Source organism: Anoplopoma fimbria, chromosome 4, assembly GCF_027596085.1.
Source record: "Anoplopoma fimbria isolate UVic2021 breed Golden Eagle Sablefish chromosome 4, Afim_UVic_2022, whole genome shotgun sequence".
NCBI classification, from domain to species: Eukaryota; Metazoa; Chordata; class Actinopteri; order Perciformes; family Anoplopomatidae; genus Anoplopoma; species Anoplopoma fimbria.
This window is the reverse complement of record NC_072452.1, coordinates 9,143,356-9,163,206: the sequence shown is the minus strand read 5'-3', so window position 1 is coordinate 9,163,206 and position 19,851 is coordinate 9,143,356. Positions and strand designations below refer to the sequence as shown.

The following is a 19,851-nucleotide window of genomic DNA, read 5'->3' as shown; positions in this document are numbered from 1 at the left end:
TCATTTCCTGTTGCCAAGGCAGCCTCCATAATATTGTCAAAAAAAAAAAGGGAGAAGAAAAGAGAATTGCCAAAAGATAAAAGAACAAAACGGCAGAGATGCCTATTATTATCGCATGACCTCTGTGTTCAGCGCAATCTGGAAGGTAATTTGTGGTTGAATTTTTCCTTTGCAAATTACCGACATGTCAGATTCACACGGGATTAAGATCACAGACGTCCTCTGCCATTATATCAAATTACTCCCAGGTAATACTAGTCCCATGCGAATAGGGATTGTTGAAAGGAACCTTTGTTTTTTGTCAGGAATGGTGGAGGAGGATGAAGAAGCTCATGCAGCAAACACATTCACGTGAACACTCACATAGGCTCTCTGCTACTCATCCAGACAACAGTCCTGATCTTGACATTGCACGCTACTAAAGAAAGCCCACCAAAATGTATTCAATTATAAATTAATTTCCAAATTATAACACAATTAAAGTCTCATTAATTTGAGGAGACATTGTCACAAGGTGCATTCAGTGCTGTTCTGGAATTTTCAACCATATCACATAATCTTCATCAGCAGATTCAACTTGCTCTTAAACTGCTCAGGAAAATAATTGAAATTTGATGATCTAGATTTCCATGACAACGGGGCAAACATATGTGATATGATCAAAAGCTCCAGAACAGCTACTAAATGGACAGCGTGTTTCCCTTTGTTCTTTTGAATGTATGCAGTAAAGTAATTAAAGTTAAATGTTATTGTATAGGTTGCAATAATAACAATTTCATACATTTTATGTTTTTAAATACAAAAACAAACGTACAGTCCATTTACAAATGGGGCTTTTTAATCTTTGAATGCATCTTCCCCTTTTTATCTTTACTTGTATCCTTATAATTCTCATTCTTTGCAAAACTTCTTTCAGCACAGCCCTATGACCTGCACATAGTTTGTTTATGTGATGCATATTATATAACTCTGTGAAACCTTAAAAGACAATTTAATTTGCATATTTCTAAAGTAGACACAACAAAATACAAAAACAAGTCATGAAATTTATACAGTAAAACCTGTAGTGTTGGCATATTTTGTCAAAGTGTTGGCATATTTTGTTGTTTCCTTGTTCCAATTGTTAACACCACAAAATGCACCAGTCAGCATGGAAACAAGGCTGTTTCATAATATTTCTCTAAATAAAGTTTACTTTCCACAGACATAAAGTTCAACTTCAGTTCAACTGTGTAACTGCAGCTGAGCCAACACACACGCAAACACCATGAGCTTGCCAAGACTGTTTGAATTATGTGTGGTTAACAATCTATATACTAAATGATGTCCTCCACGTGAACACACCAGCCTTGGCCTCGTCATTACTGTTGGCGGTATTTATTCTTTACCTTCAGAGCAGATTTGTGCGCTGAGTCGAGCTTCTGCACCTATTAAACTGGTCTACTTGCTTCTGCTGCCAAAACTCTCGTCTTCTGGCTTTTATTGCCTGCCGAGCTCCGAGCCAATACCTTAAACCATATTCTCCCCAGCGCCACGACGAGAACAGTACGTTCTCTGGCAGACCGATGCAACAACGAGTACTTAGGGAACATTATCGAAATCAGAAATGAAAAAATGCTAATCAGTTGTTGTTGAAGACAACCAGAAGTTGACCTTTTTTGTTGAAAAGTTTCTTTTTTAAGATGTATTTATGATTTTGTGTGGCGGTCAGACGAAATAGAGTTGAAAATAAAATATTATACAGACAACAGCAAGAAACTTTGAAAAACATGTGTTTATTGGCAATAGACCTGGGCGACCAGCATACCTGTGTAAGGCCTCAGCAGGAGTCCCTCTCAGCAAGACAAACACCCCAGCGTCTGGCTGTGCGTATGAAAGCGGAAAAGTGTTTTTCAGCGCTGGAATTGAATGTCGAAATCGATGTCCAGATTTAGTTTTGATATGGCTTAGGGTTGTCATATCACATTAAGATGGATACCCTGTGGAAGGTGTTGCCAGGAAGTGTGATGAGGAGGATCCTTTCCTCCAGCAGCAGCTAATCAATATGCCTCTCAGACACTCTCTTTCTCAGACTGAGCACCGCTTCTTTTTTAACAGTGCTGACACAGTTCAATTAAACATGAAAAAAAAAATCAGGATTCAGTGGGTCTAACTCATTTCGATTTCAGTACACTCAAGCATTTTCCCGCTATTTAATCTGCATCTCGCACCTTCCTTTAAATAGATGATCAAAACGTTACAAAAGTAATGATGCATCTGGATCGGCGCTTGAGTGATTTGTGTGTTCGTATGTGTGTGTGTATGTTTGTGTTTATTGAGTTATGACAAATCACACCTCTCACAGCGTAGTTGCATCCTCTGTCATCACTCGATCAGCCACTCTCAGAAGGAGACAGAACAAGTGTGGAAATGATTATATTGAGTTGCCCCACGGCTGTACACAGGCACCTGATCAATATTCAATCTCAGTTATTTCATCCCACATTACCATCCCACACAAGGCTGCTCCATGACTGGAAGGCTCACTGAGACGAAGAATCGCTTAATCAGAGAAAGTAACTAGATTTTGTGGTGTCAATAAGTGCATGTGAGCTTGTGTGTTTAAAGCAGGTGGAGATATTATGGTGAGCCTTTAATGCAGCATGACAAATTAAGCAAGGAACGCCTTCAGGATATGAGACAAATCATTTTCAGTAGTTGTGCCAGTGTGTTTTTTTATGTGGGTAGAAATGTGATTTATTAGTTAGCTATTAGCTGTTCTTGTTTGCCTTGTGGTTAAGAGGCACAGAAACATTTGCGTGGAAAGTTGCTCGTCCATTCTCAAATCAGTGTGTGCAGTTAATGGTGATGAACTTATCTTTTATCTGGAGAACGTTTGTGATGAAGAAAAAAAAGAAGGAGTCACCATTCTTTCTTTAGTATTCACAGACAGAAATAATTCTGAGTTTAAGGTTCTACACTCAACTCAAGGTCCATTTACAGACACATCTCGTGGTCTTCATCAGATGTCATGGAGATGGTTCAGTTGTCATCACCTTACAGAAGTCGGTGAACCATTTCTATTAGGATTTAACAAACTTTATCCACTGATGAAGACCAATAGATGTGACTTTGATTGAGATGAAATTTTTTTTTTTCTTTTTAAACTCAACCTGCTGTTTCCAAGTTCAAGAATCGACCTTCATCCTTCAACCTGGAAATATTCAACTTTCAAGCACACTTGACATTCATTAGACTTGACTAATACAAATACCCACCGTGTTTAGGTTTGGAAGATGTCTGTCAAAAGGTTGTAGTCTGCTACTTCATGGAGAACATCTACACCATATTTGGCAAAACTTGATTTGGATTGATGTTTTACTTTACACACATTTTTCTCAGATAGGTTGCCAAGAAGAGTTCTGCTGAAATACATAAAACCAACAGCTAAAGAAACAAAAAGGGCATTTAAATACCAGCTAAAATAGAATAAGACAGGCGTTAAATAAAAAAATTAAAGTCAAAGTGCATCGTTAATGAAAATAAAATATATAAATAAACATTTACTCTTTGTTTATGTAGTTGGGCCCTGATGAATCTAATAATCGTGTTTACTTGACCTTGCCTGCCGAGCAGCTTGGTGTTGATTTTAGCTGAGAGAGGGAGTGTGATTTTTTGTAACAGCCTTCATGAGAACACAGTACACTTTATTGAATCTTAAGTCATGCAGGAATTAGACAAAACAGTCTTTCAACACAGACTTGTATTCTTTTTTTTGATTGCAGAGTGCATGAAGACTGAATATACAGGCATTGCTTGGTCACAACAGATTCATTTTGGGTAAGGCCTGGAGGAAGGTGTTTATCAGTACAAGGCTGGTCATTATGTCCAAATGAAAAGAGGGGATGACTTATGCTTTATGAGTCTTCTAACGGCTTCCAGGGTGAAGCACTGATGCACACAATTAGCCACATACCAGCAGCTTTGTCAGTCTCCACCACTAATCCCAAAACATTTTTTTTTCTTGAGTCTATATAAAGATGATCACGCATTTTCTCTGAGAGTATTCTTTTTAAATTTAGTACACTATGAATGAAGTTTTTATCACTCTCATGGTCACACTTTATTTTCAGTCAAGTAGTTGGTGCAAAGAACAAAAGGAAGTTACTGTGCTGCTTTAGATTCAGATTCACTGTAACTGGAAATCATGTTCTGACATTCTACTGGGCTGTTCTTATTCGCCAAACATTGGGGACTTGTTCAGGGATTGATTATTAATTAATAATTCCTTTTATGTAAAAAGATGGTTCTATAATCATATATCTGCTTGTTTTCTAGGATATTCGTTGTATTTTCTTTTTTTCTTTTACTTATCTTTCTCTGTGAAATTTCATATGCAATGCCTATTTGTCCGTCTTGTTTTTTAAGTGCTTTGGTTATGTTTGGCACTAATTATGTTGTTTGCTGGGACCTGTCTGACAGGCGACCAGACGGGTTTTACATCTGAGGATCGATAAAGTTATCTAATGCAATCTAACAGTTGCATGCAAATAGAAGAACTGAAAAAAAATATAATCAGAGAACAAGTTAGGGGCGAAAGTGAGGGAGAGATTGGAGATTGTGAGTTCTGCGTTGGTCACAAACATCCTTGTTATTGTTGTTTCTGCTAATGTTTGGTTAGGGACTTTCATTGAATAGATATGTTGTGCGTCACATTTTAAAGAACATTTAGAAAAGTACACTGGAGCCAAGCTGTTCTCCCAAATGCCAAATTCTACATTTTTAAGAGAGCTTTACATCTTTTAATAAAAAACGTATTTGAGCTGGAAAATAGTGATACGAAGCCAGCTGACGGAAGAACACCCTGCTCCTTTTAGTGCACTCAAAGATAACAGCGTTAAGTGGAAAACTGCATTTTCCAAGTCAGTGACAAAGTAATGAAAACAAAACTGAGCAGACCAAATGAACCAAAGAGTACCCCGATTTAACTGCTGGAAAGACAAGAACAATTGAACCTGAAAAGTTAATGCAACATCGTTTGACCCACAGTCAAACACAGAGATGGAAGCATTGGATCAGGTTGTTTAGCATATTCAGAGATGTAAAGGATCATCTCCACTCCGACCACAGAGAGGTGCCGCTCGGTTCATGCAGTACAGTTCCGCCTGACTTAAAAAAGTGTCGCGATTTTCTAGCTAGACAAAAGCTTAACTCGCATCAGAGCTCTCTTTCAGGCCTATTTAAATCCAAGGAGAAGCAACAAGCTTTCACTAGCATGGCTTTCTGTCAGCAGTCACAAGACCGCAACCCCAACATCTTTGAGAATATTGAGAAGGAAAAGTATTTGAAAAATATCACAAGACCGTCTCTGGTAGCTGGAATATAGGTTTTCAAATTCTGAATAATTGGTAGAAATAATCTGTGAGTGTGAACTCTGATGAAGACAAACAGTGGACAATACAGATATCTAAATCGGTATTGCTCTGGAGAAATCAAAACCGCCTCTCCAGTGTAGGCGAAATGTATAGTTGTCAAAGGATAAATTAGGTTGAATTGATAAAGCATTCACAAATATTCTAAAAGTCTATCATGCAAACACTTTTGAAATCGCTCCTTACATCTCAAATGTCCTTCTTGTGTTTTCAAATGATTACTTATAAACTGGGCAAAAATAAATGTGTAAAAACAAATGTGTAACCACCCGGCCAAATTTAAATGATGAAAAAAACCCAGCAACTATATTAAATTTGGTTTCAAAATGTCCGGTGATGGCTCAGAAACCACGCCGAATTTTGGGTGAGGCTTTATAACATAACAAGTTAGAGTATATACCACATGTGGGCCATCTCACTGCTGCGCACTACTTTTGCAGAGTGTTAACGCTCTATGGGCAGAGCATTCACACCGGAGACTAGCCACTTAACTTGAATTGGGGTAAAGGGACTCGATTGTGCAGCTCTTCTAGACTTTCCAAATATTATTGGACTGAATATATCAAATTCTCATTGTGAAACTAGTTCCACCTTTTAACTGCAACGACAGTAGTGCAATAGTAGTAGGCTATGATGGAGCCTATGATGTAAGCACAAGTTTAAGTGGAACACGCATTCAGTACGCTCTCATGCATACCCACAGAGAGGAGACAGACAGGGCCGGGCAGCCGGTCAAAACTTTATGGATTTTTTTGCACCCAGGTGTCGGCCCAGGGGGATTTGTTCTGGTATGCCAAATGGCCAGAACACCACTGCTAGATGTCAAACTGTAGGCTGCGGTGAGTAAGTGCTGTAACTGGCGTTTGAGTAGCAGAACCACTGATGCAGATATCAGCTGTAAAGCTGTAAAATAGTGACCTTCTCAGGCTTTACCAAAGCCACATTTAATACCTGAGCTGCTGCATTGAGATCCTCAGTCAAATCACTGAATTATACTCATGTTGCCTGTCAACATGTTGATACCGCATGTCAACACCTCCATTGTGTGATCGACTATAGCGGAATAAAACATGATTGCAGAGAGAGCTGGAGGCTACCCCACGTTGCTGCTAAACAAAAGTATTCACTTTGCCAGTGAAGGTCAAAGGGAAACTTTGGGGTTTTTTCAACCTGGACCCTATTTTCCGATGTTTTTGTTTCTAAGGGACTAAAAACATGTAATTGGTCCAGCATTGTGTGATAAACGGGCGTTATCGCACCATCAATTTACGTCCACTAAAGGTGCTTGTTTTTGACACTGACAGGCTAAGATTGTTATTAATATTTGAAAAGGACCCAACAGAGGAATAAAACATGTATTCCATTTTGCTTGTTTGTTATGGAGTCTAAACATGTCTCGCTCGGGTTAAGCCTCATCCACATTGTCCTAATCAGCTAAATATTCAGCCATGACATTGAACATATTCTAAATAAAACTGAGATACGTTTGCTGTACTCCAACAAATGAATCCCTGCCCAACAATTCTCTTTCCAACTCTCCCTCACATTTTCACAACTGTCTTCCAGCACCAAGTCCCCTCGCTCTAGATTTTAGAACAATACTTCCCCTATAGCAAGACTTGTTGCCTGACAATTCTGAACCTGTCAGTGGCAAAAACAAGCACTTTTAGTAAATGTACAGTAGATTGACGGTGTGCAATTGCCCGGAATAATTACGTCGTAGCCCCTTTAGCAGCTGCCGGCTAAAGCTTTCTCACTCAATGCTGGACCAATTTTAAAAATTGTTGTCCCCATTAGTCACCTAGACACACAAACATGGCAAAATAGGGTCCAGGTTGAAAAATACTTACGTTTCCCTTTAACTCTCCCTGACAGAGTACTTTTGTGAAGAAGCCTCCAGCTTTCTCTGCAATCATGTTTTATTCCCCGATAGCTGATCTCACAATAGAGGTGTTGACGCACCGTATCAACATGTTGACAGGCTACATGAGTATAAAGCAGTGACTTGACTGATAATTTCAATGCAGCAGCTATATAGGTATTACATTTGGCCTTGAACAGACATTTTAAAGCCTGACAAGTTCACTATCATACCGCTCTGCAGTTGCCTGCAGATATGACCATCAAGTACAATCCAAACCCCCATATTGTGTGCTTGAAAACAAAGAATAAGGGATCACAGTGAGTGGAGGTGACAGAACGCACATTCAACCTTCTGAGAACAAGAACAAAGTGTCAAACTTCCCGTTCCCTACCAGATGATGGATGCATTGTACAATTATGTTGTTAGCCAACTGAAAAAGGTAGAAGCAGAATACATTTGATCATTTCCTAGTTTTTGTAGAGAGAAAATAAACTTTTATGTTACACATTGAAAACACCCGACTCACTTTTGAGATGTAAGGAGCATATTCAAAGAGATAAGTGTTTACATGGTAGAAAACTTAGACTTTTGGAGTGCATGTTAATTTTCTATCCATATTTTCAACCTTATTTCAAACAGTAATTTGGTTTCTTATGCGCATGTAATTAAGCAGCGTCACCAACCTGGTCTTGACAACACCAGCAATGATTTTTTTCAGTGGTTCAATCTTAAGAAGCACATCATTCAGGGCAGTCTGTGGTGCTTATGGATATTGAGTCCCCGCTCTTAAGGCCTCCAAGTGCCCTTATGGTAAATTTGTACTTGAGTGGTAAGAGATAATGAAGATGAAGAGCATCGAGTCACACCAGGGCCGCTGCTCCTTCTACCAAGATTTGTATTTGTGGCCTCAAACACAACATATCAGACATGAAGCTATGCCTGTTAGCTAATCCAGGCAGACACCTCAAGACCGCTGCCACCCTTACATGTCATACTCCTCTCACTGCAGCATATCGAACGTTCTTTTAATCTGGTCGGTGTACTAAAGCCTGCCGCCTCCCTGCTCAGCTACAAGCTTTGCTTATGCCACTTCCACCACAGCATTCACCTGTAAGCTCAGACACTATGTTCCGGTGGGGAAAGCTGCACATTAAACATTAATAATTATCTATTCGGCTTGGGTTGGCTAGCTGGTGCTATGTAGATAGCAACACATCAGTATTAAGGGGCAAATTGAGATTTGGAGAATTTCATTGTCTCTTAACGGCTCTCAACATGTCGACAGTGTGCCGACATCTATAAGCTAGTTGAGCTAACAGTGCTAAAAGTGCAAACTGCAGGATGGCATTATCAGCTGTAACCTTTGTATAAGAGCAGTCCAGAGCACTGGCCGTGAGCTAGCCAATGGGGCATAGTCAAATGCTTGATCATGCACTAACTTTTTAGATTTACTCAAAAAAAGGCTCAGACATTTACCTAAAAAAATGCTAAGCACTGTACATTTTAGCCAATGCCATTTTCTTGGGGACTAATTTCAGCTGCAGATTAATATACATTTGGTTTCTTAATGAGTAGTTACAGCAGCAGAATGAATTATGTGGGATTGATTTAAACTAAACTAAAATGCCCATGTTTATTGTGATAAAGAAACATGTCAGTTAGCGCACTGGTATGGCTCGTTGATGTATTTTTAATAGTTTTTTGGACAACAATGTAGCAGTGATGAAATAAGCAAGGCTTTAGCTACAGAGATCATGCTTGTTACTATCCTTTATAATGGGATTTGTTGACGTCAAGAAAAAGGAAGATAACAACCAGAGTTATCTTTTCAGTTGGTTGACAAAACTCATCCCATTTTATGGTAAATATAACCTGTGAGTCATCTCTGGCAACGCAATTTGACGAGATGGAAATAGTAGTGTTGTGTGGGACAGTGTGTAATATTTGGTTGGAGTTTGGGTGTGGACAGTGGATGAGCCAAAATGTACATGCTATTCATTTATAGTCTCCAAAATATGGCAGAGGCCACCCTACTTCCTCTTCCACAGGGCAATGTTTTCAAGTGTAATATCCATGCTTCAGCAGCATTTCAGTGTTAACAAGTGAAGTTTTTATAGTCAGCGTTGGTTTCACAAGCCATAACTCTCCACCTGAGCACCTGAGAAGCGCTGTAAAACCAGCCCACTTACTCTGCATGGAGTGATCTTCTTTAATGTGTCAGCAGCAGAGCGGAGAATTTGTGAGATGTGCATCTTTTATGATGTGGTGATGATAGCACCTTCTGCAATGCAGGGCGAAGAAGTTTGGCTTCTTTTCGCCATGCCTGAGACATGAGTGTAAAGATTCCCTGATTTGATTTATGTTGTCTCCAGTGGGACCTGGAGGTATCTGCTTCACTGAGATAGGAGAAGAGAAGTCAGTGCAAAGAAGAGGTGAGGGGAGAATCATGTGATTTATGTGTTTGCCCGTAAAAGGACTGCTGTCCAGCCATTTCTTAAGTCAGCACTGGGATTTGTTTTTGCTGCTGAACAGGTGCTGCTCACACCAGTAAATGTGAAGAGCAGGGTAAGATGACAGGTTTAACTCTTTTGCTTTAATAACGAATTGTCACCAACAAGGAAAATTCCTATGCACAAGAGGAGCCATGTATTTTGGAATAAAATGAGTTACCATTCAAAATGAAATCATACATTTTCGTCATACATTTTGGGAAATAAGCTCATTCACTTTCTTGAGTGAGATCAATTGACTCCTTGATATCCGTTCCCCTAGCAGAGCATTAAAGTTCACGGTGTATTTAATTTGTTCTGTCTTTCCACAAAGACAAATGTAAGCACTCTAAGTGTTTTTACATGGGGTTAATCAGTGCTGTGACTAAGTACTAAAACTCTTGGAATTTCGACTTAGATTACCATTTATTTGCAATTTTGCGTGTCGGAGCTTGTGTCCTTCTGTTTGCAGCTTTAGCTTTGTTTTTACTGAAAAGACATGAGAGAGTGTCACATATCCTTAATAAACATATAGATCGATTTTCTATCTTTTCTGTAGGAATATTCTATATTTATTTGTGTTTTGTTTTCCTTGAAGGGAAAATGGGACATTGGCATTACACATTTGCTGTGTCTGTCTCATCCGGTCTGAAAAGTTATTACTGTCATAGGTTTACCCAAGGCAATCTTCTTAAATAGGAAAAAGAAAAAACAAAGTGACTACCATGATAATTTTGTTCAACTGTGTCTACAATTTTCAAATCAAATTACACAGTGGATCCATAATTCCCAAAGCACTTGGCCCCATGACAGGAAAGTATCATTCATAAAACTGCTGTGCTGACACATTGATACTTCAAAGGGATTTCAATATAGCTTATCAAATTATCTGCAGTCTGAATCTGCAGTTCACATAAGAATCAAACAGGAGCCTGGTTCAAGGTGGAGATCTCATCCACGGTCACTTGAGTGGATGATTGTTCGTGACTCTGAAACTGTTTCTGCTATCAAACCTCAGATTCTTACTTCCTAAAGGTCCCATAGACACACAGTACCCGCAACATCGGACAAACTTGAGGCAAATAGACTCCCACAGGCACCATCTCATTTTCATGCAGCCCTTTCCACTGTTTCACTTGGCATCCCCTAGCAGCCCGCTACAGTCATAAATAACTTAAGAGCGTATGAAAAACACTGTAAATAGCAAAGTCAAGTGTTTTTATTTCACGTGGGTGAGGGAGGGCAATCAAAGATAAATCTTGATTATTACCACTACACCAATCAATAATTTAAAAAAAAATGACTCTCATCCATTCTTTATGGTTGATAGAACAAGAAATAAGAGCACCGATGAATTAAACAAAAATGAGTGTAGTCTCTGGACAACAGTTTGTGTGACACTGCTTAAAGTAATGACAAAGTACCGGCTGCAGTTTATTTTATTGTTTGGGAAACAATTGAAAGTATACTGTACAATATACGTATGAATCTTTACAAACAATGTTTACATTCAATCATATAGATTAATTGTCAGTTATACCATGTAAATTTACCATCGACTAAAACATCAATTTAAGCTTTGGAGGATTCTATTTGCCAGTGGATACAGAAACCATCACAAAACAGTGAAAACTACTCAACAATAGCAAACACTGAGCAAGAGTTTATCAAAGTCAGCCAGGCCGGATTTTCCCACAGTGAGGTAAATATACGCTGTGTCCCCAAGTTAGTTTGTGATAATTTGTTTACTCAACTATATTTAGCAATAAACACAGTGTTAACAGTTGACTAATGTCTTCAGTGGCTATAGAGAAGCTTTGCCAAGTTTGATAAAAAATGACTCTGATGATATCATCAGGGGTTATCTATGGTGGCCCTGATGGCTCAATAAACTGCAAATTAAGAAAACATCTTGATCACCAAATAAAAAAACGTGATGTAAGTAGCGCATGTTTTAGTGTTTCCAAGGCACACTAAAAAGTAAAGCACACTGCTAAGATAAATATCACCAAATAAGCCTGCATATTATGAAATTATCACAAACTAATTTCTAAAGAGCTCCCCGCTCTGCCCAGCTGGTAATCCAGCTGTGATCAAAGTAAAAACAATGCCTACAATCTTTACACACAGCACAGAGAAGAACCATATATATACCATACATATGTGCTTAAATGTAGCAGATGTGATTTGTGTACATGACACACAGTACTTAACATTTAGTGCTCCAGTGCCATTTGAAAAACAATAACTCTCATGATAAAAGATAATGGAAATGGTAAATTTCTTGTACATTGGCTCTCACTTTTCATTATGCAAATGTCCAATCAGGTAAATGACATGATATGGATGCAAGAGCATTACCTGTCCTTCATACTGTCTTTGTTGTCTCTGCAATATCACTGTATCTGTCCTCTGAATCCATTATGAAAGTAGATCCTTGTCACAAAAAATACACTTCAAAGCAGCGTATGAGCAGTTTGAGTGAATACAGATGGGCCTTGCATGGAAAATAAGAAAGACGCACAACAGTCACAATCAGAAAGACATTGTACATTAAATATGACAACGGGATAACACCACTACATTATTCTACAAATCAAGACAACCAACACCATTTAACTCAATATATAATATCAATATTTAGTATCACAATACAACATAATACAATACAATACAATACATCTTTATTGTTCCACCAGGGTGGAAATCTGTCTTCGGAGTCGTACTGTATTAACTTTATTAGTTTTGCCAAATCTCAAGTAATAAACCTGTCAGTATTGAGATCAATTGCTTTGTGTGTTCACACCTTTTCTATCAGTTGCAACCCACCTGAGAACAGGACAGTGGTGGTGAGGGGTGTAGCTTTAATTGTATCTCAGGAGGCTTAAGGGAAAAAAACAATGTCTTATGCATATTATTATAAAACCAAGCAACTGAGACTGTAACACACCCACAACTTAACCACTGAAGGCCTATCATGACTATCTGACAGATTATTTTTATTTTGGTGAGACATTGAGTGTTAAACAGTCACTGGTATTTTACGCTGCATGCGATTAGAGTCTGAAACAAACAGAAAGGGGCTGTTCTCCTAAACAACAAAACAATGTGATTCTGTGCCCACTATGAAGTACCAGTATTTCTCGATAAATGTGAAATGTTTGTCTAATGACTACCACAAACTATACAATAAAGTGCCTTTTTATTTAATCTATCAAGCAATTGCTTGATTAGTAATTGGAATGAAGGGGTGAAAGGGTCCATACGTTGTAACTAATGGCTATGAATCGTTAATCTATCATTTACTTGTGCTTTATAGATCAGTTATGAGCCATTATCAAGTACAAATTAGGGGATGCCAGATTTTGAAAACTACCTCTGACTAGTTTGGCAGACATTCCAGACCAAAATCTATATATTAACAACTCATTAACGTTTAAGTAGAAAGTGAGAAACCCTTGAGTATTTTGAGCAATAAAAACATTCATATCTACATTCTTACAAAATAAGAGGGTAAACACCAGCCAATGAATGAGAATCTTTTACAACCTGAAATTCCTTAATAAGTTGTAACTGTAAAGCATTAGTCAATTTTATCAACCATTAATGAAGCCATCGATTTCAAATTATAAGCCCTTCATAGACCCTTATCAGAAAGACCTCATAATGTGAGGAGATAAAAACTTTCCATAAAACAACAGTTGTGAAGTGGGATACAATTTCATCTTGAGCACTTAGGAAGCTAGCTAATAATAAGAGTGCTTGTTTGTCAGTGACAGATATCACAAGCTGCACTTCAGTGTTGTCAGCGTTGTCACTATCCAGCACGAAACTGAGTGTAGCCTGTGGTTGATAAAGATTAATGAAAGCTCCTGGTCCAAAAGAAAAAAGATTCACACTTGAGTCGCTCCTCAGTGTCCCTTCTCATCAGTGCATCTTCAAAAGTCAGTGCTGATATTCCCTCTAGTTTCGGCTCAGTTTTTATTTTTTGTTGAACACCGTTGTTTGTTTGTTTTTGTTCAAAGGGACAGTGAAGCACAGACCGTGTTAGACATATAAAATACAGTAATAATAGACAGAGGACAAAAGGTCCTCAAGCTTAACAACACTCCGGAAATAAAATAAAATATACTAAATAAAATGCACCCATGTGTGTGACTGTCTTTATACGTATAACTGAAAGAGAAAGGACTCAAGAAGGAGACAGAAGAAAGACTGAGCAAATTAACTAAAATAAAAAGAAAGTAGGAAACACAAAATAAACAAAATAAGCATTATGGTAATACTGAAATTGGCCCCTCTGGGCATACTTGGGCTCAGCTGGTCACTTATTATTTATGGATGATCTGTTTTGGGTCTCAACCAGACCCTTTGGAGAGTGCAGGTCCGCTGCAGATATCTATGGCCCCTTTCAGAACCTGCCCCCAAACCCTCTGGAGTGAGTGAAGTATCTTTAAGTGTGTTTTTGAAGTATCTTTAAGTGTGTTTTTAATCTCATCTCTGCAACCCTTCTACATCATCACTGGTGCCAGCAGGATGATTTCTTGAAACTTTATACCCATAAGTGGGAGTGGGGGGGAAACGTATATTCATGAAAAACTACTTCAATAAATGGATCACAATGGGATAAATAGACAATGTTGTCAAAAAATGAGGACAGGAGAAGACAATTGTGCAGGTAAATGAATGAGAAGATGAAAGGGTGAGAAAGTAGTTTAATCTGAACACTCTAACCCCTAGCCCTATTCCTCGGAAAAAGTGGCTATGATAACATGCATCCAGAATGCATCAGGAATAGCTCCTCAGCCATGAGGCTCATATGCATATTTCTGATCTCCTTTGAAAAGTAAGAAGCTAAGGAATAGCTTTAACTACAACTTGGACTGTAAATTTGCTGAAAATACACTGAAATATTATATTTATGATACAATTTCTAAAGCTATAGGCTACTAGTGGGATCTCAGATTTTTTGGCATGTTTACTTTTTACATGATGACTGTTTACTTCAAAACACGTATTATTTCTGTATAGCCATGTTAGAAATAACATTGAAATAAGAAACACAATGAATGTTGATCATATTCAATTATGACCGAAGAGCTCCATGCTATAACACAATTAAACGGAGAATGCAAAGAATTTAATGAAACCGGTCTCATTGGATTTCTCTGAATCCAGGGGATTGAATGCTTTCAGGTATGTCATCATCATGTCGCTGTATCTACAGATACTAAGAAAAAGAAGTGGCTTTGAGTAGAAGTGCAGCAGATCTCTGTGACTCTCTGGATTTCTATCATTGCAACAGACATGTAAGTTACTATATCTGCTTTTGGTGAAAATAACATAACCCTCTGTGCAATACTTTGACGAGAACATAGATTTATGTCAGTCTGACGGTAAATCCTTAAAATTTGACTGCCTTGTTTCCCGCTGACGGGGCGTTTTCTGTATCCATGCGAGGTCAATTCAGGTGCATTTGTTGTTTCCAGGGATACCAAGCATTTTATTGTAGACTGACGAGAAAATGTTCTTGCTCGTATATTTACAAAGATTGAATTGGTGCAACTTTATTGTTAAAATACTTCGTAGTAAAACATAGTTTGGACAGCAAACAGTTGGTTTACGGACCGTCGGGTAAATGATTAGGTATGTGTGTGATACCTCAGGTGTGCCTTGTTGTAGGAGAAGAAAAAAATCAGAAAAAACTAATAAAATTGATAAATAAATAAATAATAACAGAAACAACAAAAACTGTTATTTTAAAACCAACAAAAGAGTGGAAAGCTCTGGGAAGATAAACACATGTAATTCCATAATGATAATAATATCAGAATAAATAACAAGGTATAATATGCAATTATTATTATCATCATGAGTGTAGATGTACACATGTTAGTGCATGTCATCAGACAGTGTTTGATATTGAGGTTCATCCTGCAAGGATAAGTCAAGAAAGATAAAGGTCAGCTTTAAGAGGAATGATTATATGTGACAGTGAGTGCATATGTTGAAAACCTTTGACATTACCTGTACTTTACTTACTTATGGTTGACATTTATGCTCAAGCTTCATACCCATGTTTTTGTATCGTATCAATTTCACATATTTATGTGAAAAAGCTGCAGAATATGACTTCAGAGGCAACACCATTTATCAATCTACTTCCTTTTAGGGCAAGCAGCAAAAACATTTACATACAAAAAGAAATCTCTTTAGTTAGATGACAGTACAGCGGTAGTTGGGATCACTGGTCACACTGGAACCATCCGTTTTGACCACCGTGACCTTGGATGAGTGCTGGGAGCTGTGCAGTGCGTTCCTGGAGCAAAGACGCTCGCGGTAATTCTGGGCAAAGATGAGCAACATCAGCGGGTTGATGCAGCTGTGGGAGTAGCTGAGGCAGATACTGATGTTGTAGGCATAGATGAATGCAATGGTCGGGGTGTTGTTGGTCAGGTTGACCACCTGAATGACGTGGTAGGGCGACCAGCAGATCAGGAACAGGGCGATAACCATTAGGACCATCTTGGTGGCTCTTTTAGCCCAAACGGACTGCTTACGTTTGACGCGACGGATGGAGCTGAAGACGTGGTAGAGGGTGAGTGAGTAGAAGGTGCTGATGATGATGAGGGGGATGATGAAGCCCAGGATGGACTGGTAGAGTGTGTACCAGTACATGTCCTCAGGCCCGTCCAGGTACATCATGCACACCTCCAAATGCTGTCTGCGCACAACCTTGGCGTACAGCATGACGGGGACTGTGAGGAGGAAGCTGCCCAGCCACACCAGCAAGTTGATGATGATGGTCCACTGGATGGTCCTCTTCTCTGAGGTGGGGTGGACAACAGCTATGTACCTAGGAGAAGGAGGTCACATTATTAGAGCTGGACTGCAGTCAGAAACAGGGAATGACAAAAGTTCATGCAAAGAACATTAGTTTTGCTTAAATAGGTCATTATCATCCTTGACAAGCTCAGAGACTCAAATCGAGCAAGGGGGAATCATGAAATCAAGTACCATGGCACAGATACACCCTCAATATATTACGTGCTCGGTAGAGTGATAAATGCAGTGACTAATAAGTATAATTTAGACAAGGTGACAGCATAATTAAATTAACACATTTCCATTTGGTTTTTTGGATTTGATTGTGTTTTCAATTTGAAGAGCTGCTCAGACAAAATTGTCAATCTTTAGGCTATTGGCAGGAAATGAATGATGTTGAAATATAAATAAATCTACTTTAAGTGTGATGGTTGAATCAGTAGGTGCAGATCAAAATTGCAACTACTGATGTGTTGCCTCAGTTTAGCCAAGTAAGACAATGAGATGATCAAAAAAATACACTTGGGACTCCTTAATGTTGAGAAATGTTGAGGAAAGCCTGAAACATGTTTGTGTCCTTCTGCAGATGTTCATTACTAACAGTTGTACATACTTGTTTGTGAGCGCTAACGCATTTGCTACTGTGTAATTCTCGGGGTCGGCACCCAGTACACTCTAAAGACATTTGAGTCAAGCACACCAATTCCTTTGTTTGATGCTCTGTAGTTGTCGGGCTTTTACAGTAACCACAGTAAAAGTTTATCTTTCTAATATTTAAACACCTCTTGTATTTATTATACTATACATATATACTTCCTTTATTAAGTTGCTCCCCAACAAACATGTATACTTGTATTTTACAAAAGTGTTGTGATTTGGAAAAAGGAACTTGTTGACACATAACTGCAGTGAAATGAAATGATATAGCATCCAGAGTTAAAGTGGAGCTGTCAAATGGAAATAAATAATCACATTCTCATTGAATTGAATAATAACAAAACTTTAAACACTATAAGTATGTTGCTTTTTATATTACTTCTATTGAGGTGGCACACAAGACAGCTTTTTGTTTGTTTGTTTGTTTGGTTTTTAGAGGTTATCATTTGTTTGATCTCCTTTTAACTGAACACTACAATATCTTATCTTGAAGGGCTTGAAGTTTGGTTTATATTTGATCCATTTTTGTTAGTATTTGCAGCAGCAAACCCTTGTAACTTTAAAGAAAATATAATAAAAGTAGTTTTGAAGGACAGTGTCGAATCCTTGTGTTGTCGAGGATAAATAACACAAAACAGTGTTGATAAATGATAAAACGACTAAATGTTATGGGGCCAATTTTCAGTGCAGGTGGTGCTGCCCATCAGAAGACAATTAGCTGGTCGAGTGGCTCTACATAAATGCATTATATATACTATCACTGAAGTTGTGTGACATTATAACTCCTGCTCTGGTGATTACCATCAAATGGAGATGTTTATCAGTCTAACAATTGGCGCACAGGCTCATTTAAATGACCTCTCTGTGTTCAGATCATAAACATGGCACATACATCATTTATGCAGGAACATTGTGTCTTCATGGGCGGTTTCACAGATTACCCTCCACTAATGGTATATTTTCAGATGGACTGTGACCTGATTGGCACTTTCTACATTGATCACACCTGTAAATACACGTGCTAACAGGGGTAAATACAATTATTTCAGCTTTACTCTCAGAGAAAAAAATAGATTATAATGATGATTAATAAAACTTTTATAATATATGTATGTATATAAATGATTTATTTAGTTTTGCTTCAGAGGACAGCTCTTGCTTTTTTTGCCCCAACATTCCCTAAAATAATAATAATAATAATAATAATAATAATAATAATAATAATAATAATAATAATAATAATAATCAAACATGGAGGAGAATTGGCATCAAATCTGTGATATGTCTGGATTAAACACTCACCGATCAATGCACAGCACAGTAACAATCCCCACCGTGGTGAACTGGTTGCTGACATCCACCACCACCACCGCTTTGCACATAAAGTTTCCGAAAACCCACTGTCTGTCTCTGACCAGCTGGTGGATGTTGAAAGGCATCACAAGCAAGAACAGCATGTCGGCTATCGCCAAGTTCAGCACGTAGATGTCCGATACCATTTTCTTCTTGCATGCTTTCACCGCGTAGATGACCAGTCCGTTGGCTATCACTCCCACTGAACACAGGATGCCGTAGATCGAGGGGAAGATGTGCATGAAAGTGGTGATGTCGATGTGGTTGTAGGACGAGGGAGTTGAATTCCGACATGACAAGTCAGTCAAATTCTCCGTTTGGCGGTTTTTGCAGAAGATGCCCGTGTCGTTCATCTTCATATCCTCTTAATAAATCGTCCTGTGCGTCCTTACTCCAAAACTTGGGTACCAAACTCTTGCGCTGTATCCTCTCTTTGAGTTCGTCCGTGAATTTCTCCCCCCCCTCCCTCCCTCCACCCCCAAAAAAAAAAAAAAAAAAAAAAAAAAAAAAAAAAGATTGTATGATTTAAAACAGGAAAACGACGGGAAATTGAATCAAGCAGGACTGCACCAGCAACGATTATTCTCCCTGGAACATGTTTATCTCTGGAGGCAGACCATTTAACGCGCATCCGATGTGCCCTTTACTTAAAAACACAGAGTGCGCCTCCAGCCTGACCAGCTCCCTCCCTTCTCATAGAAATCGCTGTGTCATGTCAAAAGAAGCAAATGAAAAGAAGGCATTTTCAAATCTTGGGCTGCTTTATGCATTGATAACACATTTAAATGAAGGAGGAGACTAAACTTGTGATGCATTTTGATGCAGTTTTTTTTATATCACCATAAGTTTACATTACATTACATTACATTACAGTCATTTAGCAGACGCTTTTATCCAAAGCGACTTACAGGAAGTGTATTCAACATAGGTATTCAAGAGAACTACTAGTCACCAGAAGTCATAAGTGCATCTCCTTTCCTAAACAAGCATCTTAAAGCATAAACCAGAGCAAAAGTATAGTGCAGAGGCAAGTTACTACGAAAACAATAATTGCAACAGACTAATCCGAATATAGTAAGTGCTACAAACTACAAACTACTACTTTACTCTCTGCTACAGGTTAAGGCATTTTGTTTACTTTGGTAAGTGTAAAGTAATTATTACAGTCTGGTAAATACATAGGCATGGATGACAAAGGCTTACATGTTTAAACTCTAAGATACCAAAATGGAAGAATTATATATTAGGGTTT

General features: G+C 38.4%; 1 protein-coding gene across 1 annotated transcript; it reads right to left on the bottom strand.

Moving 5' to 3' along the window:
* Window positions 1-15,980: 15,980 nt before the first annotated feature.
* Window positions 15,981-18,952, bottom strand: LOC129090466 (melanin-concentrating hormone receptor 2). Its single transcript, XM_054598119.1, has 2 exons — window positions 18,549-18,952; window positions 15,981-16,620 (listed from the first exon to the last, which is right to left on the bottom strand). Exons 1-2 carry the CDS (start codon window positions 18,950-18,952, stop codon window positions 15,981-15,983), a joined length of 1,044 nt encoding a protein of 347 aa, XP_054454094.1.
* Between the last annotated feature and the right edge of the window lie 899 nt (window positions 18,953-19,851).